This window comes from Biomphalaria glabrata, chromosome 9 (genome assembly GCF_947242115.1).
Source record: "Biomphalaria glabrata chromosome 9, xgBioGlab47.1, whole genome shotgun sequence".
NCBI classification, from domain to species: Eukaryota; Metazoa; Mollusca; class Gastropoda; family Planorbidae; genus Biomphalaria; species Biomphalaria glabrata.
Genome location: NC_074719.1, coordinates 45,682,016 through 45,704,843, shown reverse-complemented (window position 1 = coordinate 45,704,843; position 22,828 = coordinate 45,682,016). Strand labels below are relative to the sequence as shown.

Below are 22,828 nucleotides of genomic sequence, written 5' to 3'. Positions count from 1 at the left end.
TGTATTGGTTTGGGCTAGCCAGGATATATTTTTTTTAATGTTTGGGATGTTTTGAATGGTTTAGATGTTCCTTCAGAGTTGAAGATAATTTACTTCCTAGTCCAAACCTCCCGCAGGATGACAGGAGATGGCAGCCTGGTCATGCAGTATGTGGTCTGAACTGTTGTAGTGATGGCCCCAAGTTCTAACTTTGCCCTGTTTTGCTTTCCTGTGGGAGGTTAGGGCTAGCCAGGATATTTTTTGGTGATGTTTTGAATGGTTTGGTTGTTCCTTTAGAGTTGAAGATAATTTACTTCCTAGTCGAAACCTCCTGCAGGATGACAGAGGATGGCAGCAGGTAGGGTTTGAACCTGGGACCATCAAGACAACAGAATGACAGTCCAGCGTGAATGCTACCCATGCCAGGTAAAGCTGAACTTAAGTCATTCATTAGAAAAGACATCTTCACATCTTCATGTTGCCTTTTTTTTTAAAATGCAAAGTTATAAGTTCAAAGCTCACCTGAAGTGCTTCAGACAGCAAGAAAAACTTGGGCACAAGAGGAATCATCCACTTATTAAAGTATATATGATGCACCACTTTCTGTAACAAAGGACTCTGTGGAGTCACTGTCTGTGTGAAGCAGCCTCGGCCAAACACACTGTCAAATGTTAAATACACAATTCCTGGACCAATCTGGTGAAACAAAAAGAACAACATTATTTCAAGTGATAAACAAGCAAAATATAAAAATACTTTTTTTTTAAAACAAAGCTAGCTAATTCTCTCAATACTGCAAGATTAATTTCCCTATTTTTACATATAAAAAAAATTAATTACTTAACTAATACAGGCATTATTTCAAAAAAGAAGATGATTATATCCTAATCATGTTTTTAAGTCAATCTAGTCATGCATGTTAATCCACAACTTGAATTCTGACAAGTCTTTGGTTTTCCTGGCTGACTCAGGCAACCTATTCCATGCTCTAATAGCACTAGGAAAGATGGAGCATTTGTAAAAATTTGTCCCTGTTAGATGTTAGAGTCAAAGTGAAAATTTGAAACTAGCAAAATGTTTACCTGTTTGACTTGAACATTTAAATTCACTAAAGACAAATTATATCCAAAGACAAAAATCTTGTGAACTAGATTCATTTGCCCAATGTGACCATCTGGCTCAGGACACTGTTCCCAAGCTGCTGTCCAAGAGTGGTTGGCGAAAGACCACCATTTGCTCCACATGGTCCTGAGGTCAATGCCAGCCATCATAATGGGTCCATGGACTTGGCTCAGATGGACTACATCAGCTCCATTTTCTGGTATTTCCTGGTGAATAAAAGATGATACAGATCAAGTCATTGTGATTGATAGTTTACTGTTATAGATAATGTCAATGGTGACCTTTAAGTAGGGCCATGTCAATGATGACCTATAAGTAGGGCCATGCCTATGATGACCTAAAAGTATGTCCATGTCAATAATGACCTTTAAGTAGGGCCATGCCAATGATGACCTAAAAGTATGTCCATGTCAATAATGACCTTTAAGTAGGGCCATGTCAATAGTGACATATAAGTAGGGCCATGTCAATGATCACCTAAAAATAGTTTACTGTTATAGATAATGTCAATGATGACCTATAAGTAGGGCCATGCCAATGATGACCTAAAAGTATGTCCATGTCAATAATGACCTTTAAGTAGGGCCATGTCAATGATGACCTATAAGTAGGGCCATCTTATCTTATATAATACAGACGTTACTTCAAAGTAATCATGTTACTTCAAAGAAAATGATTACGGTACGTCCTACATGTCATGCATTTAGTCTTTCATATTAGCCAATGACCTAAATTCTGGTTTTCCTGTTTCCTGGCTAGCTCAGGCAACCCATCCCATGCTCTAGTAGCACTAGGGAAGAAGGCCATGTCAATGATCACCTATAAGTAGGGCCATGTCAATAATGACCTACAAGTAGGGTAATTTCAATGAAGACCTAGAAGCAGAATAATGTAATTAGTGACATTTAGGTTGGACTATGATCTATGAATGGGAGCCTTGTAACTAGTGAGCAATTAAAACAATGTAAAACAAAGAGCACAATGTAAAACAAAGAGCACAATGTAACCAAAGACCACAATGTAAAACAAAGAGCACAATGTAAAACAAAGAGCACAATGTAAAACAAAGAGCACATCACAAATGAAGAGATTAGAAACAGGAGGAATAAGTGCTAACTACTGAAAAAAAAATATACAAACTATAACTCTATGGCCATATTATAATGTTCTCAGGGCTTGCATAGACTTCCTTCAGAGAACAGTACCAGGAAAAAAGAAGAGGCAGAGAAAGCGATGGGAAGACATCAAAGAATGAACAGGCCTGTCATTGAATGAAATTCTATCCAAGGCAAAAGATTGAGAGGAATGAAGAAACACAGTCAACAAATCTTGCATTGTGTCCTAACAAGGCGTGAATGGATGTGGAAAAAAGTCAATTTACTTTAGCTATCATTTTTTTCAAGAGGCCATTGGTCCTAACAACTTGCAACATGGAATACCATCTTTTATTGGACCATGATTGCATGAATATATAATTTTATATAAATAATGTTTTTTTTGATTGGGGAGGATCTTGATTTCTGTTCTACTAGAATAAATACAATGGAGAAAAGATACATCAGGTAACAGCTTAGACATTGTTGATAACATGATTATCTTCCATCTTTCATTTAAGTATTTAAGTGTCATCAGCATATCAATATTCCTGGATAATAAATAGCAGCCCATCTATTTAAAAATTAGGATCCGAAAGTTTTTTTTTCTTAACTGAATAAAGGCTTCCAACAGAAAATAAAAGCCATTTGCTGCTTTAAAAACTAGGCTCTTCATAACTCTCCAGTGAAATGAGGACAGAAATATCAAGATCACCTTTCAGGTTTGTTCCGTTCCACAGATGTTTGTCTATTTTAACGTAGCTCTTACCTCGATGTGAGCATTGATGTGATGTTCTGTGCGCCCTCTGCAGACCCATTTCCCAGATTCTATTTCATCAACGGACGGTACTTGCCAAGTTGGATCTAAGCCTTCAGCATGGTGCCAGAAAAAAACCCAGCCAGTCACTTCAGTACATGGCCAGGACTTGATTTTAGCGAAATCTGGGACTGGAAATAAAATAATTTTAAATTATTCATTTATTACTAATATTCAGTTATTGCCTTTTGGGGGGGGGGGGTAGTGGCCAAATGGTAATGTGGTGACCAAGTGGTAAAGCGTACAGTGGTCAAGTGATAAGGTGTATGCTAGCCAAGTGGTAAAGTGCGTGGTGGCTATATAGTAAAGTGCTTGATAACCAAGTGGTAAAGCACGTGGTGGTCATGTGGTAAAGCGTGTGTGGCCATGTGGTTGTCAAGTGGTAAAGCACGTGGTGGTCATGTGGTAAAGCTTGTGTGGCCATGTAAAAAAAAAAGCATGTAGTTGTCAAGTGTTAAAGCACGTGGTGGACTCGTGGTAAAGCGTGTGTGGCCATGTAAAAAAAAGCATGTAGTTGTCAAGTGTTAAAGCACGTGGTGGACTCGTGGTAAAGCGTGTGTGGCCATGTAAAAAAAAGCATGTAGTTGTCAAGTGGTAAAGCACGTGGTGGACTCGTGGTAAAGCGTGTGTGGCCATGTGGTTGTCAAGTGGTAAAGCACGTGTTGGACATGTGGTAAAGCTTGTGTGGCCATGTAAAAAAAAAGCATGTACTTGTCAAGTGGTAAAGCACGTGGTGGACATGTGGTAAAGCGTGTGTGGCCATGTAAAAAAAAGCATGTAGTTGTCAAGTGTTAAAGCACGTGGTGGACTCGTGGTAAAGCGTGTGTGGCCATGTAGTTGTCAAGTGGTAAAGCACGTGTTGGACATGTGGTAAAGCTTGTGTGGCCATGTAAAAAATCATGTAGTTGTCAAGTGGTAAAGCATGGTGGACATGTGGTAAAGCGTGTGTGGCCATGTAAAAAAAGCATGTAGTTGTCAAGTGGTAAAGCACGTGGAGGACATGTGGTAAAGCGTGTGTGGCCATATAAAAAAAGCATGTGGTTGTCAAGTGGTAAAGCACGTGGTGGACATGTGGTAAAGCGTGTGTGGCCATATAAAAAAAGCATGTGGTTGTCAAGTGGTAAAGCACGTGGTGGACATGTGGTAAAGCGTGTGTGGCCATGTAAAAAAGCATGTAGTTGTCAAGTGGTAAAGCATGGTGGACATGTGGTAAAGCGTGTGTGGCCATGTAAAAAAGCATGTAGTTGTCAAGTGGTAAAGCATGGTGGACATGTGGTAAAGCGTGTGTGGCCATATAAAAAAAGCATGTAGTTGTCAAGTGGTAAAGCACGTGGTGGACATGTGGTAAAGCGTGTGTGGCCATGTAAAAAAGCATGTAGTTGTCAAGTGGTAAAGCACGTGGTGGACATGTGGTAAAGCGTGTGTGGCCATGTAAAAAAGCATTTAGTTGTCAAGTGGTAAAGCGCGTGGTGGTCATGTGGCAAAGCGTGTGTGGCCATGTAAAAAAGCATGTAGTTGTCAAGTGGAAAAGCACGTGGTGGACATGTGGTAAAGCGTGTGTGGCCATGTGGTTGTCAAGTGGTAAAGCACGTGGTGGACATGTGGTAAAGCGTGTGTGGCCATGTGGTTGTCAAGTGGTAAAGCACGTGTTGGCCATGTGGTAAAGCGTGTGTGGCCATGTGGTTGTCAAGTGGTAAAGCACGTGGTGGCCATGTGGTAAAGCGTGTGTGGCCATGTGGTTGTCAAGTGGTAAAGCACGTGGTGGACATGTGGTAAAGCGTGTGTGGCCATGTGGTTGTCAAGTGGTAAAGCACGTGGTGGACATGTGGTAAAGCGTGTGTGGCCATGTGGTTGTCAAGTGGTAAAGAGTGTGGTGATCAAGAGGTAAAATACGTGGATGCCAAATTGTTATTATTTATTATTATTTTTTCTAAGTATTATTAATTACTCGTCTATTTGAGCTCGTGTTGAGATATCTGAAATGTTCAATTGTAACTGAAAGATGAACGAAGAACACATGTGTAGTAATGAAGAACACGTGTGTAGTAATGAAGAACACGTGTGTAGTAATGAAGAACACGTGTGTAGTAATGAAGAACACACGTGTAGTAATGAAGAACACGTGTGTAATAATGAAGAACACACGTGTAATAATGAAGAACACACGTGTAGTAATGAAGAACACGTGTGTAGTTATGAAGAACACACGTGTAGTAATTAAGAACACATCTGTAGTAATGAAGAACACATGTGTAGCAATGAAGAACACACGTGTAGTAATGAAGAACACATGTGTAGAAATGAAGAACACGTGTAGTAATGAAGAACACATCTGTAGTAATGAAGAACACACGTGTTGTAATGAAGAACACATGTGTAGTAATGAAGAACACACGTGTAGTAAAGAAGAACACATCTGTAGTAATGAAGAACACACGTGTTGTAATGAAGAACACATGTGTAGTAATGAAGAACACACGTGTAGTAAAGAAGAGGTAATGAAGAACACACGTGTAGTAAAGAAGAGGTAATGCTGACGTGCTGTTTCTCAGGTGTTCAGACGGAGTTAAGTCCATTGTTGACTCGAGTACTCCTGGGCCCCACCCACGATATCTCACACACACACACACATACACACACACACATCATTTGATTGTGATTTCTCGTTACTGTAACTAGATCTAATCACTGGGCATTCGGCCAATTAATACACCCGCTAAGAATTAGATATTTCATAACTTCTGTTTATGTCTTAGGGGAGAAAATCCTTTCTGTTGGAAAGATGTGACATTTAGCACCTATCTAGTATACTTCTATAATGCATTGAGGTTGTAGAAGGGAAAGAGAAAGATTTGAGAGAAAGAGAGACAGAGAGAATGGGGGAAAATACAAACAAAAGAATACGAGTTGAAGGACTATCACGTAAAGGCTTTTAATTAGTTTAGTGTGGACACTCGTATAAAATAAAAGGCAATACTGACTAACAAGTACACTGTCAAAGTAGGCTACTTGAGAAATAGATTGGTCCACATCACCATATATAAACATCCAGTCGATGGCCAACAATCGCATGCACATCAGCGCCCATAGTATTACCTTAAACTACAACCTAGTTACATAATGTAGGAATTGTCATCCTTGCGTTGAGGAATGGGCCAAATGTCCAACCACATAGAGTTCGTGTTGTACAACTGATTTCCATATAGATTATGAAATATGCAGATAAAAGCGTTCCTTATATGAACTTCATTCTTCATCTTGTTTCAAAAAAGGTGTACATCTATCTGCATAAAATATGCATACTTAATCAAAGCAAAACGAATACAAAAGTGCAAGCCATATGGTGCAATCCTTCAAAAAGACGAAAGAGTAGTCTGATTGGTGCAATGGGGAAATCGAATATTTAAAAGCGATTTCAGTTGGGCTTTTGGGCTTTTTTTTAAAGATATTGTAAGAGACAAGAAACACTTTTCCCTTCAACATGGCCTCTAATATTCTGAGTACAAAGTTCTGAATTTTTAAAGTGATGATAATTTCCAAAACAAAACACCAAACAAATAAGTTTTATGTAAATTATGAGTGAGACTGGTGTGAATGTACACTTTGGTTTCTTATAGTTATAATGTTTTTTTGTTTGGTGTAATGCACAAATTGTAAGACAAATTTCCATACGGACAATAAAGATTATTGTTATTATTATTATTATTATTATTATTATGTTAGAAATGAACGAGTAGTCATTCTCTGGCGCTGCCAGGGTCGAGTTTCGCTAAAGAGAAACAAAATTCATCGTAGTCCCTTTAACAGTTTCCACTGAGGAATTTTCTGGTGATGTGGCAGGTCTGCAGCAGTACCGCCCTCTGACAGGCAACGAAGATGTTCCTAGGAATGTTAAGGGCCTTGGAGGTGTCTGTGAGGTCAGTTGTTATTATCCCCTCGGTTGATTATTATTATTATTATTATTATTATTATGTCGCGTGCAATGTACAATTATAAGACTTTATTAAGTATTTTGTTACTTTAAAAAAAAAAAAACTCACTTTTTTCTGTGTATGGGATTTGGACACATTTCCCGTCAAAGCCTCGAAACTGCCAAGCATGGAAGGGGCACTCCAGACAGTCACCTACCACCCTTCCGCCCGCTGCCAAGTTGGCGCCCATGTGTGGACAGTAGGCGTCCAAAACATGTGCAGTGCCAGACTCATCCCGGAAGACTGCCAGGTTTTGTCCTGTTGAGGAACCATTTGATATTTCGTGATTTAAGAGCACACTTCAATGTGGCAACATAGAAACTTAACTTTTTGAATTGAAGAGACAACTTTCGATCAATTATTTAAAAAAAAAAGAAATTAATAAGTAAATAATAAATTAACAGTGAAAATGTTCAAAAGTAGGTCAAGAAAAAAAAGTTCAATGTTCAGCATCTAGAAACGAATATCAAACTACGCTTATGTTCATGTGCATTTTTCTCTGTCTGGTCTGTTGTATTTCGCAGAATTTTTAGGTTCTTGTTTTTAATTGAAAAAAAAAAAAAGAATCCTTATAATAATCAAAAAAATAAAAGCACATTTCTTGTTCCATATGGTAGGACAAATTTGTACAAATGCTTTTTCTTCCCCAGTGCTATATTAGAGCATGGAATGGGTTGTCTGAGCTAGCCCCAGTGACTTAGCAGAATGTAAGTCATTGATTAACATACATGACCTAGAATAGATTGACCTAGAAACACGCGTAGGACGTAATAATCATCTTTGTTGAAGTAACGTCTGTATTTTTATATGGTAAGATAAATTCCTAATTAAAACTAATTTAGTGAGGTCCTAGTTTTAGTCTTAATTCTGGTCTTCGTTACGAACTTACTTTTAGTCTTTATTTTGTTACTGATCCTTGTTATTGCCCATGTTTTGGCTTTTGTTTTAGTGTAAGTCTTAACTTTGGTCTTCGTTTCAGTTTCAGTCCTTGTTTTAGTTTCTGTTTCAAGATTTTGTCTTTGTTTTGGTCCTTGTTTTAGTCTTAGTTTTTGAGGGACAACACTGCACTTACCTACAGCACTGACTGTGATGGCCTCCCCTTTCTTCAGCTTGTCACTCTCCACCAAACCAAACCAACCGTTCGGGTAGACTGGGGGAATGTCGCCGATCTTCCTTCTTTTCTGCACATAGTTCGCCGTCTCCTTCACGGAGAGAACCCCTTCCGGAATGTATCCGACGTCCCCAAGCTTCCGAACGCGGTTCAGCGACCGGAAGCCTATCACGTAGCAGAAGTAGAGAACCGGAAGCACGGCTGCCATCAAGACGTACGAGCAGACGGAGCCTACGTCAGGCATGGTGGTCAGCACTGAAGCCAGTCGTCCGCTCAGGTCTTGGGCCGCCCTGACCCAAAGTGTCCCGACTTCAAACAGCGAGGCCTGCAAGAGGCCACTAGCGCCGGTCAGTGTGACTGAGACTGTAAGTATGAGCAGAAGTAAAATGGCGGATATGTGGGTGTGTCGTCCGTTCATTGTGACGATGTAAGAACAAAAAACACAATTTTGTTGTTGTTGTTGTTGTTGTTTTGTTACAAAAGTATGTTACGAACAAAATATTCCGCTGTCCAACAATTAGAAAATGGATAATACGCTCTAAGTCTTTCGTGAGGTGTAGACTTTCGACTTAGAGTGAATTCAGTATTTAGATCAATTTATATCCAAAAGCACAATATCAAGGCACAGTGCAATAGTATCTATTCCATATTTTATCCAATCAGCTGCTTCTCTGATGTGTAGACTACAAACCGAAAGATAAAATACCGTACTTCAAGCAAATATATACAAATCCGCGGAGGTTTTATTCTGAAAAAAAAAAAAAAAGAAGAAATTCAAATGTTGGTGAAAAAAATCTGGAACATCGCAGAATTATATAAAGGCACTTTTAAAATGTAATAATAATGTTTATTTAATTATACAAAGATTTATTAGAGGTTGAAATGGAGTTAGAGAGTGAATACATGTCAGTATTTGCAGAAGTGAAAGAGCCAAATGTATGCTGATATATCTATTTAAAGGGAAGATACAGCAGAATTCTTTACGAAATAAAATAATGCAATCCTTCAAGGTGAAATCGCAAAACCATTCAACACTACATATCAAATTGAATCACAAGATCACACTAGTATTTAACATGAGATTTTAAACGTAGAGATTGAACAGGTTGAATTTACAACCCTGAAATAAGCCCTATACTCTCATATATATACAAACATATATATAGTAGTTTATTTATTTCGGACATTACATGAATTCGGACATTCGCTGTTTTTGTGGTCGTTAAATAATTATTTTAAAATTTAATTATAAAACTAGCGCGCTGTATAATGTGCTTGTCCATTTTCCAATGATTGTGACCCAATTTCCTTCCATTTAGCTGTCTTTTTATGTAAGAAAAACGAATTTCAAATTTGTTAGTCAGGTTGTTGTTTTTTCCTATGTTACCCGGATGACTTTACCTCTTCCTAGAGTTAAGACTATATTTTTTGATTGGCTAAGTCTATACTAATGAGCCCAGCAATATTTATTCTGTTTTTGGAGCTGATTTATTTGATTTATAAGCCAAGTTGTCTGATTCCATACAAATAAAAAATTAATAGGGTGTCCGAATTAAATTAAGATTTTCTTACCAAATTTATTTCGGACAACCAGTTTTGGACATCAATAAAAATGATCTTATATTATATTTTTTCTTTTTTTGTTGTTTTGTTTTAATAGAGAATAAATGGGTAAATGTTTGAAGTGAGCTTGGTACATTGAATGAAGTTAAATGCTTAGATCTAGACCTACTAGATTGTAACTAGATAGATCTAGATTTATAGAGAGAATATAGAGGATTCAGTTAGGCAAGAATGGCTATCCTAACCTGTACTATACTACAAAAGATCATCTGTATTAGAAATTTATTAAATTAATAAACAAAAAAAAAAAACACAAACATTCAACACACATCTAATCATGCAAACAATTCAAACATAAAATAAGTCTAAAAGTCGGTATAGAAGTCACTATCCAAGTGACCTAATTTTGGTAGAATAAGTGTGTTCATATTTATACTTTTGTGTTCGTATTTATGCATAATTCCAAAACATCTTAATGATTCAATGTGTTGGGTTATGCCTGGGGATCTTAAAATTTAGTTAATGTTAGTAAAGAATTACAATCTGAGTTTATTGAGGCCTAAATATAGAGACTGTCCGAAATAAATAATGGTATCCGAAATCAAATAATGTGGGTCAAATTTGTCCGAATTAAATGAAAACACACGGCCTCTTTGACCTTAAATATAATAACAAATATAGGTGAGGGGTACAAATATAAGTAGTCATCCTTATTCTCCTTAAACTAAAGAAGATTTTGATTTTTCATTTTCTTTTCTATGTCGAACCATTGTCAAATAATGCGCTGTCAAAGTCAAACTTTCAAATTTTGGCCTATAGGTGTCCGAATAGCATAAACTACTCTATATATCCGCATATATACACGTATACATATATACGCATGTATATATATATATATATAGGTATATCCACATATATATAATCTTTATTGTCCGTATGGAAATTTGTCTTACAATTTGTGCATTACACCAAACAAAAAAACATTATAACTATAAGAAACCAAAATGTACATTCACACCAGACTCACTCATAATTTACATGTGACAAAGTTATATATTTATATATATATATAAAGTTGTCTTCTTTTTTTTTCAAAACGAACTTTACGAAGCATAAATGATTTTTTTTTACAATTTCTCATTATCTCCCCTATATGTTTACTAGGGGGGAAAAACGTCCTGTTAACACTTCTCTTGAGACTTTGACACTTACATCGCATGCTTAATAATACATATTTAAAAAAATGATAATGTACACTTATAAGAAACAATTGCTACGTAAATAATGACGTCGTGTTGAATGTAACAAATCGTATTAAGTCTGCAGTATGTAGCGTATAATTGTGTACTCCTGTGTCAAGTCTTGAGCTAAGCGCATTACCGCGAGGGGGCGCCTCTGGTGAGAATCTTTATAGAGAAACGAGTCCGCCACAGTGAGGAGATAGTTGCCACCTGATGCTCAAACGTTTTTTTTTGCGCAGACGTCATAAGGCAGGGCCGTGAGATCAGGTGCCTATGGACGTTTGTTTTTGAGATTTAACAATAAACAGCCTCAGCAGAATGTTGCCCAACCCCCCAGTGTGGCTCGCCTTCCCGTGTATGTTTGTGATTCGGATTAATTTGAGCATTAGAAAACAAAAGCCAGATGGACACCCACAACCATTCAGATAAAATCTCGTAAAGACTTTTTTCTTTCTCATTTCAAAGAAAACTTCTGTTTATAAATAATCTTTTTCAAATAAAAGTGTAGCAAGAGATAATAGAGAAAAACAAACAAACAAGATTTAAAAAAAAAATCTTTAAAAAAACAAACCTTTTTTTTTTTTTAAGGGGAAGAACATCACAATTACGACCACATCTCTCAATAATGTAAGGTTTAACTTCCTTTCTCTCTATAAAAACGTAATTAATTACCCCTAATTGATTAATTAATGTGTTAATTTATGTATTGATTCATGTGTTGTCGTCGACAATGAATAATTGTACAAAGTTTCAACTTGATCCGAGAATGGGAAGTGGGAGAAAACAAAGTGTACAAAATGTGTACCAGACAGACAGACAGTCAGAATGAGTTAACATAAGCTTTGTAATAATGATATTATAATGTGATTCTAACTAAACACAACAGCAGACACAAGACTGAAAACTCACAAAGCCAGCAAGAAATGACTTCACGCAGTGAACGAAGACCAAGACAACGCAATGGGTGCCATTAGGCCTTTGTGTGCATTCCGTTGTAAATTGTAATCACAATTATTTTGTTATCTTAACGCAGACAAAACAAAATTTCACCAAATTCAACTACGAGAATTATTACAGTTTCTAGTTTCGAAATCTAAACGTGGCAGACAGACATACCAAACTAAACTAATGGCGGCTTTTCCGCTTACATCGGGCACTAAAAAAAAAAAAAACTTAAAAGTGGGGAATATATATATATATATATATATATATATATATATATAGGGTTAGGGTTACAATACCTTTCGAAGTCCACTTGGATAATGTAATTTTAAACCTAATCTTAAAGTAGCGTCGTTTTCAGAGAAATTGTCAATAATGAGGAAGATGGAAGACTTCCTAAATAGCTGATTTAAAAACTGTAACCCTCGATAACGATTTAATCCCCCTTCCAGAGGTATCACGTTTACAGTGAAAGAGCAACGTGTAGGAAACCTCCAGGTCTAGTGTTTTATTCCCGTGTCTGTGCGGTAGTTGTATCGTAACAGTTTGTACACAGTGCACAAGCTGTCACCGACAAAGTCGACAAGAGATCATTTAAAAACAAGTAGGGCCTAATATGAAACATGGAGCGCGGTGGCTGGGGGGTTAAGCGCTGGGGTCCTGGGTTTGAATCTTGGGGAAGATTATGATATTTAAATTTCGAGATTTTTAGGGCGCCCATGAGTCCACCAAACTCCAATGGGTACCTGCTTAAGTTGGGGAAAGTAATGGCGGTTGGTTATTGTGCTGGCCACATGACATCCTGCTCGATAACCGTTGGCCAAAGAAACAGACGACATTGACGTCATCTGCATTATAGATCGCAAGGTCTAAAAAGTGGAACTTTAATACGAAACAATTGCTCAAGAAATTTAATTCTTATTCTATGGATGGTGGTTTATGCTGTCGTATTCTGTTCATTTCTAGTGTTATTACTGCTATTCATATTATAATAACCACTTATTATTTTATAAATACTATTCATAAATAGTTTTAAAAAAATAGTTCGACTTGCCTTATACTAGCCAAATTAAATCAAGACTAGACGTCACAATAAGCTGCTTGCCAAGACATATTGATGCTCATGTAACGCCTATCATTCCCAAGTTATCAAATCTGACCTAATTACAAGTTATCTATTTAGACAATAAATTATGCCTCAAGAAAAAAAAACATTTCAAAGTCACATGAGTATGTAATTATAGAACTTTAAATTGTTACTTAAAATAGACTTCCGCAAATGAAGTATCGGATATACTTTAAATCAATCCCGCCCAAACTACGGCCTGCGGGACATATTTGGCCCTTGACACTGTACAAACCTGCCACTTCTAACCACACTGCACTAGGAAGACATAGAACAGGGCTTCTCAAACTGGGGGCGCCACGTTTAAATGAAGGCGATGGGGCGGGAAGTCGTTTTTAAGGGGGAAAATGTGTTGTAGTCATGTATCCAGAGTTGATGTTACGACCGATAAATACGTAAGCAATGCGTTAATAAAATTGTGTTAAAATCGCGTTTTTAAAGTGTCATTTCTTTGTATTCGATTATTACCAGGAAACGAAGACAAGAGAGTTCGTACTGTTACAAGTCAACACTCTGGCAAAAAAGAAGAACTCCACAATACTGTGAAGAGACGAAAGCTGAGCTGGTCATAGTGTAAGTCATGACTCACTGTCTAAAGTCATCCTTCTAGGTACAGTGGAGGAAACACTCTCATTCGTCACAAAAGGGGGACGGGGGTTTACAGTGCTCCCCAGACTTTCTACTGGATAAAAACATGAGGGACTAACGAGGGGGCGCCACGGGTACACGTTTGAGACACTCTTCCATATAGCATCGGTTTGCACTAGACCAGGGGGTTCTCAACCTGTTGGTCGCGATCCCCTAGGGGGTCGATTGACGATTTGCCAGGGGTCGCCTAAGACCATCGAAAATATGGATTGTTGTTGTCTATTCTTCTATTGCTGTATGTTTGTGTGTGTGTGTGGGGGGGGGGGTGGCGGCAGAATGGGGGGATTATAAAAAGTGGTCGCCATGCATAAAAGGTTAAGAACCGCTGCACTAGACTGTTTTTGTTTTCATTTTATTTATTATTTTTTATGATTATGCGGCTCGTGCCTGGTCCCCAAGGACAAAACCAAAAAAAGGTTAGGGTGTCACTAGTTGAAATAAATCAGTTCGTATCACAGTATCACATCTTTCTGCAGCCAATGTCAAGAAATGTGGACTTCACAAAGGGAACAAACTCGTGTCACCGTATCATCGTACGATCAGTTATCACAGCCCAAGCGATAAACTTTTTTTTTTTTACACAACCGGTACGCAATAGCGGGAAGCTAATCGTCTGCTAGTCCATAAGACTGCACGTAGACAAGAATTAGTGGAAAAAAAGTTTCGTCTTTCTCGTTTTCTATGCTTTGAACAAACAAATGTTGAACGTGTGTGGACAGCACAAACACTATGGAACTCCTGCAAATCGTTTGTAGGCCATGTTTGTGGTTATGTTTGGTGCAGTGGCGTAGCTGGCTGGAGAGAATGTAGACCTTCTTGGTCATAAGCTGCTGGGCTGGAAAGGCTGTAGACCTTCTTGACCATTAGCTACTGGGCTGGAAAGACTTTAGACCTTCTTGGACATTAGGTGCTGGGCTGGAAAGGCTGTAGACCTTCTTGGTCATAAGCTACTGGGCTGGAAAGACTGTATACTTTCTTGATCATTAGCTACTGGGCTGGAAAGACTGTAGACCTTCTTGACCATTATCTACTGGGCTGGAAAGACTTTAGACCTTCTTGGACATTAGGTGCTGGGTAGGAAAGACTTTAGACCTTCTTGGACATTAGGTGCTGGGTAGGAAAGACTTTAGACCTTCTTGGACATTAGGTGCTGGCCTGGAAAGACTGTAGACCTTCTTGGATATTAGCTGCTGACCTGGAAAGACTGTAGACCTTCTTGGCCATTAGGTGCTGGGTAGGAAAGACTTTAGACCTTCTTGGCCATTAGGTGCTGGGTAGGAAAGACTATACACCTTCTTTGACATTAGCTGTTCTGGAAGGACTATTCAAGATGACCCCAATGACTTAAAAGAGGCAGTGATGCTGGATTATAGAGATTAACTCCCCAGATTAACTCCCCAGATTAACTCCCAGATTGACTCCCCAGATTAACTCCCCAGATTACCTCCCCATGATCGTGTCACAAAAACTTATTACGCCTATTTGGACTATATTTTTAAAACGCCCCTGTGTGGCAGGCTTTAAAAAACACACCTAAAAATACATTTTAAACACCCGTAAAAAATTAGACTTCTAAAATGCCAATGTGAGATGAAGACAGAGAGAAATAAATCCAGACCATAGCCCAGTACGCTACAAAACTAGATTTAGATCTACTTGTCAAATGAATGTTTTGAGAATGAAAGCCGCGTGAAACTTGGTCTGACTTTTTAACACAACTATTTCAAATACGATAACAAACTGGAAAACCTTGTCGCGATATCACGTGATCTATGAGAGCTCTTTCGATAGTAAATTTAAATATCTTGGAGTGACTTCAGGATTTTCCCAAATTAGATCATACCTGAGTTACGTTTAGGGAAAAAAAAAGATATCTTGAAACAGATCAAGAATAGAAATCAGGGCTGAACATTTAATTGATAACAGACTTTTAAAAATATTTAGAAAATGAAACTTAAAAAATATTTTAAAGCGTTCACTTTTCAAGTTTTGAACACAGTATCCGTTCCTTCATAAACAACGCGGGATAATGTTTCATTAACTGTAATGTAAAAAAAAAGAGTCACCCAGAGCCACAAATAATTTTACGCCCCGGAGTCTAACCAGAGTTTGGAACAATGACTATCACCCCAAGAAAGTGGCTACCCGATAGTGTTGTATGCGCTCTGGGCTATCATATCGATGGTCTCGGGTTCGAATCATCCCGGCCAGCAAATGCCCCACAGCAATAAGGTTTAGGGATACGATGTAATGATCTTCAATGTTGAACGAACATCTATATTGTATGTGCTTCCTGCTTATACTATAACACACAAGACAACAGCAACTAAAAAAAATGTATTAAGATTGGTCAAGGGGTTTTAGAATAAGTTTAGTGGTTCTATTACTCGTATAATGCTCGTCTCTCGTCTATACTAAGAAACGCAAGGGACTAAAGGGGTGAAGTGGGGATACAGGAGAAATAACTCAGCTCGAGTCAAATTACGAACTGAAATGTTTGTTTCATCACCCCTTCCCTACCCCATTCGACTGACAAGCATTTTAGGTCGTTCAACGATACTCGTCATTCTAGCCTGAAGTGGAAAAACAGTCTGAACACTACAACATTAGGCACTACAACATTAAACACTACCACATTGAACACTACCACATTTAACACTACCACATTTAACACTACAACAATAAACACTACAGCATTAAACACTACAACATTAAACACTACAACATGAAACACTACAACATGAAACACTACAACATGAAACACTACAACATGAAACACTACAACATTAAACACTACCACATGAAACACTACCACATTAAACACTACAACATTAAACACTACAACATTAAACACTACAACATTAAACACTACAACATTAAACACTACAACATTAAACACTACAACATTAAACACTACAACACGAAACACTGCAACATTAAACACTGCAACATTAAACACTACAACATGAAACACTACAACATTAAACACTACAACATTAAACACTACAACATTAAACACTACCACATTAAACACTACAACATGAAACACTACAACATTAAACACTACAACACGAAGCACTACAACATTAAACACTACAACATTAAACACTACAACATTAAACACTACAACATTAAACAATACAACATTAAACACTACAACATTAAACACTACAACATTAAACACTACCACATGAAACACTACCACATTAAACACTACAACATTAAACAATACAACATTAAACACTACAACATTAAACACTACATTAAACACTACCACATGAAACACTACCACATGAAACACTACCACATTAAACACTACAACATTAAACACTACAACATTAAACAATACAACATTAAACACTACAACATTAAACACTACAACATTAAACACTACAACATTAAAAACTACAACATTAAACACTACCACATTAAACACTACAACATTAAACACTACAACATGAAACACTACAACATTAAACACTACAACACGAAGCACTACAACATTAAACACTACAACATTAAACACTACAACATTAAACACTACAACATTAAACACTACCACATGAAACACTACCACATTAAACACTACCACATTAAACACTACCACATTAAACACTACAACATTAAACACTACAACATTAAACACTACAACATTAAACACTACAACATTAAACACTACAACATGAAACACTACCACATGAAACACTACCACATTAAACACTACCACATTAAACACTACAACATTAAACAATACAACATTAAACACTACAACATTAAACACTACAACATTAAACACTACAACATTAAACACTACAACATTAAACACTACAACACGAAACACTGCAACACTAAACACTGCAACATTAAACACTACAACATGAAACACTACAACATTAAACACTACAACATTAAACACTACAACATTAAACACTACCACATTAAACACTACAACATTAAACACTACAACATGAAACACTACAACATTAAACACTACAACATTAAACACTACAACATTAAACACTACAACATTAAACACTACAACATTAAACACTACAACATTAAACACTACAACATTAAACACTACAACATTAAACACTACAACATTAAACACTACAACATTAAACACTACAACATGAAGAACTACAACATTAAACACTACAACATTAAACACTACAACATTAAACACTACAACATTAAACACTACAACATTAAACACTACAACATTAAACACTACAACATGAAACACTACAACATTAAACACTACAACATGAAACAATACAACATTAAACACTACAACATGAAACACTACAACATGAAACACTACCACATTAAACACTACAACATTAAACACTACAACATTAAACACTACAACATTAAACACTACAACATGAAACACTACCACATTAAACACTACAACATTAAACACTACAACATTAAACACTACAACACGAAACACTGCAACACGAAACACTGCAACATTAAACACTACAACATGAAACACTACAACATTAAACACTACAACATTAAACACTACAACATTAAACACTACCACATTAAACACTACAACATTAAACACTACAACATGAAACACTACAACATTAAACACTACAACACGAAGCACTACAACATTAAACACTACAACATTAAACACTACAACATTAAACACTACAACATTAAACACTACAACATTAAACACTACAACATTAAACACTACAACATTAAACACTACAACATTAAACACTACAACATTAAACACTACAACATGAAACACTACAACATTAAACACTACAACATGAAACACTACAACATTAAACACTACAACATTAAACACTACAACATTAAACACTACAACATGAAACACTACAACATTAAACACTACAACATTAAACACTACAACATTAAACACTACAACATTAAACACTACAACATGAAACACTACAACATGAAACACTACAACATTAAACACTACAACATTAAACACTACAACATTAAACACTACAACATGAAACACTACAACATCAAACACTACAACATGAAACACTACAACATTAAACACTACAACATGAAACACTACAACATTAAACACTACAACATTAAACACTACAACATTAAACACTACAACATGAAACACTACAACATGAAACACTACAACATTAAACACTACAACATTAAACACTACAACATGAAACACTACAACATGAAACACTACAACATGAAACACTACAACATTAAACACTACAACATTAAACACTTCAACATTAAACACTACAACATGAAACACTACAACATGAAACACTACAACATGAAACACTACAACATTAAACACTACAACATGAAACACTACAACATTAAACACTACAGCATGAAGCACTACTACATTAAACACTACAACATTAAACACTACAACATTAAACACTACCACATTAAACACTACAACATTAAACACTACAACATTAAACACTACAACATGAAACACTACAACATTAAACACTACAGCATGAAGCACTACCACATTAAACACTGCAACATTAAACACTACCACATTTAGCTGAAATAAAGTTTTAGTTTGTACTGAATAAGTAACTTTTTTCCCCCTCAACTCTGTACTGCGTCCTACGTCCTTACTTTTGCCTGGTGTAAATGACAACTCATTTTACTTTCATGTCTGTAATGATGGATATGAAAGGGCGATAAAAAAATTTGTTTTTTAATATCCTTCAGAAAACGGTTTCTAGAATAGTGTTGTTGTTTTTGTTTGTTGGTTTTTTTTTTAAATAGAAGTGGGCTGATTCATTTCCGCTGTATCGCTCTATCAGTTGTGTCTTACCTGACAGTTATTTACTAGACCTTCTATATCAAAGTCAAAGGCATACTCTTTCATGTATTCTGCTATAATCGTCCAGTAGTTCAGGCCTGAACTACAAATCAAATTCAAACATACCGCAGCAGCACTAGCAAAACTCATAACATATGGAAAGACAAAATCAGAGCCCTCGACACCAAAGTCAGGCTGATGCGCTCCCTGGTCATGGCCCCATTCTTTTATGCTTGGATGCCGACTGCCTAACTAGAGAGGAGGATCCTAGCAATGGAATTAAGGTGCTTCAGAAAGATCCTAGCTATCAAGCACGAAGACCGCATCACAAATGAAGAGATTACAGACAGGGTTATTACAGTAATCGGGCCACATGATGGCCTGCTAACTACTTTAAAAAAACAACTCTGTGGCCAAATTACAAGGTCTCAGTGCTTGCAAAGACAGGGAACAGTAACAGGAAAAAGAAAATGAGGCAGAAAAAGAAAGCGTTGGGAAGACAACATAAAAGAATGGACGGGCCTGCTATTCAAGAGGTTCAATCTGAGGCAAAATACAGGGAGGAATGGAGAAAGACGGTCGGCAAATCTTGTATGGTGCCCCAACGGTCCAACAGAGTGATAGGTGAAGTGGTGACCCCAAACGTCATAAAACTGTCACGTGACTATTTCTAAATGTCTGCAAACTTAAGCGCGCATTTCTACATTTAGACTAACCTAACAAATAAGTCAATCATTCACTCCCCCTAACCACAACAGACACACAAGAGATTTACAAAAAAATATGGAAATTTGTTAAACAACAACATTTGATAACTCTTCCTCCGGGAGTGTACTGAGCTAAGCTACACAATGTATTTATTGTATTATTGTGTTTTTCTACACGTAATTGAAGAAACATTTGAATGGGATCTAAACATTGTTGTCTTGATGAGTAGACTCTACGTTTAGATCCACATGTATGCACACTTAAAAACACAGGTCACAGACATTGTATATAGAGCAGTGACAAAGTCTAGTGGTTACAAATATCACAGCTTTCTGTCAGTTCAGAAGAGATCTAACGACTCCAGGGTCTAAAACAAACGTTTATAGTGGATGTCTATACTACATAAAAGTCCTCAGCAAAATAATCGATGCACTATTTGTATCAGCTCACTGTCTGTCTGTCTGTCTGGTCCAAATCTTGTACACGTCATCTCTCCTACTTTCCAGTCTCGGACCAAGCTGAAACTTAGCCACAATTATTCACTAGCCTTGACAACATAAGAATCAAACAGAAAATTCACTAAGTTAATTTTGTGTTACACAGAAAGGGGAGATAAATCTTGCAGTATTGAGAGAGCGCTATGCCAGTAATTTTTTAATTATTTTTATTTGCTTGTTTATTCATCTGTCATAGCTAAGAACGAGTTTCCCGAGATGCTTGGCTGACTAATTGAGAATCAAGGAACTGAATCTCATCTTACTTACCTTATATTATTTTTTCTTTATCTTTAGCTTCGATGACATTTACATCCAGCCTTAGGCTTTCTAGCGGAAAAGTTGTAGACACGACTACATTTGAACAGAAATGACTCAACTCAAAAAACGTCATAATTGTCACTGACTTTTTCGCCTCGATTACGAGGTAATTCACCGTGTAAAGGAATAGCATCGACAGTTTAAGCGTACCACAGTGAATGTTACATTTTTATTTTTTTTGTAGGCCTACCTGAATTCTTATTGACAATATTTCTATTTGTTGATATAACGCTGTGACGGGAGGGTAGACGTACCTCAAGCGATTATATGGTCTAAAAGGGTCGAGTCCTTGTGGTACTGCGACATTTACTCCAATGTAAAAACTGGGACCGAACAGGAGGTCCCAGGTTCGAATCCTGGTGAAGACTTAAGATTTTTACTTTCGGGATCTTTAGGGCGCCTCTGAATCAACCCAGCTCTAATCGGTATCTGACATTAGTATGGGAAAAGTAAAGGCGGTTGGTCGTTGTGCTGGCCACATGACACTCTCGTTAACCTTGGGCCACAGAAACAGATGACATTTACATCGTCTGCCCCATAGATCACAAGGTCTGAAAGGGGAACTTACTCTTTTTTAAAAGTTGGGACGGAAGTTGGACATTCTTTCACATGGGAGGGAGGTAGGGAGAGAGAGAAATGTGGAGGAAATGTAATGGACATTTGTGCTAGCCAAAGTTTACCCTCGTTATCTGCACACCATAGAAACGGGTAAAAATCGAATTCACACATTTTAAAGAAGAGAAATCTTACAGGAGAACTATTTTTTTCTTTACTGCTAGTCTGTTTACCTTGTTAGATAAGAGCCCTATATATTCGGCTGTCAAATCTCAGCGGAAACAGATAATAAAACAGTCACACCTGCATGTCAAACGAGAGGAATTACTAAATATACGGATCCCCAGTTCGTAACCCCAATTTTAATTTTAAGGGGGGTTGGGAAAAATCTGAAACTGAACTATCATGATGTTTTGGAGGTTTTCAAGGTAAACTTAATGTCAAGGACACTAAATTGGGCCTCCATCCTGCCAACTAAATATAGATTACAAACAAAAGAGATTTTTTTTTAAATTGATTCTGCAGTAACAAAAAAAATGAGCGCTAACAATATCATGTAATGTTTAACAAAAGACAGTATATCTACACTTCCTTTATACTGTACGGATACACCCAAATGCTAGCTATTTATAGGTATTCCGTAATATAGAAAACTCTCCATAGTTATGAGAGCTCGCAGCCACGAGACGGTGATGAATCAATTTCGTTCATTCGATTTTTCAACATCAAATCTATTTTTCCCCGCCTTCCATTTCGTAACCTCGAGGGAGTGTCCTTGGTGCACCACCGTTGACTCTTTCCCATTTCAATACCATTTTGTTTCGCTTCTCTGACGCTCTTTCCGCACAGTCCAGGTTAAAATTTCGACTCGCGGCGGCCCCGCTGCGGGAAGGAAGAGAAGACAGTGTCTCAAATTTTGTTCGACTGGCCCCAGACTTGCACATTTCGGACTCGACAAGTCTGGGAATCAACAAGTTCTTGACCTACACTGTGACATAGTGCACTCTGCACAACAGCAGGGCTTCTGTCTAGGCCTTTTCAAGAGAGGATTTAAGTCTCTCAGGCCATCAGTCAAGTGTATGATGATGATTTTCTTTACTTTTTTTAGCCTGGGACTGTGCCATGTATGAAAGTTCGATCTTGTAAAGTGTCTTTAGCATCTAAGCTTATTGGTTGTGACGAAACTAAACAAGGTTACAAAGACGATGAAATTTGAGACTTTTGTACTAACCTCATCATCTCCGTGTATGAAGAGTTCAATAGGTCACGGAATATTTAATTTCTAGAGCCTCTACAGATATGTAGAATTTGTAGAAACTTA

The 22,828-nt window shown here is 37.1% G+C and overlaps 1 protein-coding gene across 3 annotated transcripts in view; it reads right to left on the bottom strand.

Moving 5' to 3' along the window:
- Positions 1 to 22,828, bottom strand: part of LOC106064009 (cholesterol 7-desaturase nvd-like) — a 75,541-nt gene that overhangs the window by 6,934 nt on the left and 45,779 nt on the right. For all 3 annotated transcript variants that reach the window (XR_008779626.1, XM_056039972.1, XM_056039971.1), the window contains exons 2-6: positions 8,056 to 8,842; positions 7,053 to 7,241; positions 2,965 to 3,143; positions 1,062 to 1,307; positions 502 to 675 (exon numbers count right to left, since the gene is read on the bottom strand). Coding sequence is in view for 2 of the 3 variants with exons in the window: in XM_056039972.1 (XP_055895947.1) it covers positions 502 to 675; positions 1,062 to 1,307; positions 2,965 to 3,143; positions 7,053 to 7,241; positions 8,056 to 8,512 (1,245 nt within the window). In the remaining variant the exon portion in view is untranslated. The remainder of the gene's footprint in view (positions 1 to 501; positions 676 to 1,061; positions 1,308 to 2,964; positions 3,144 to 7,052; positions 7,242 to 8,055; positions 8,843 to 22,828) is intronic.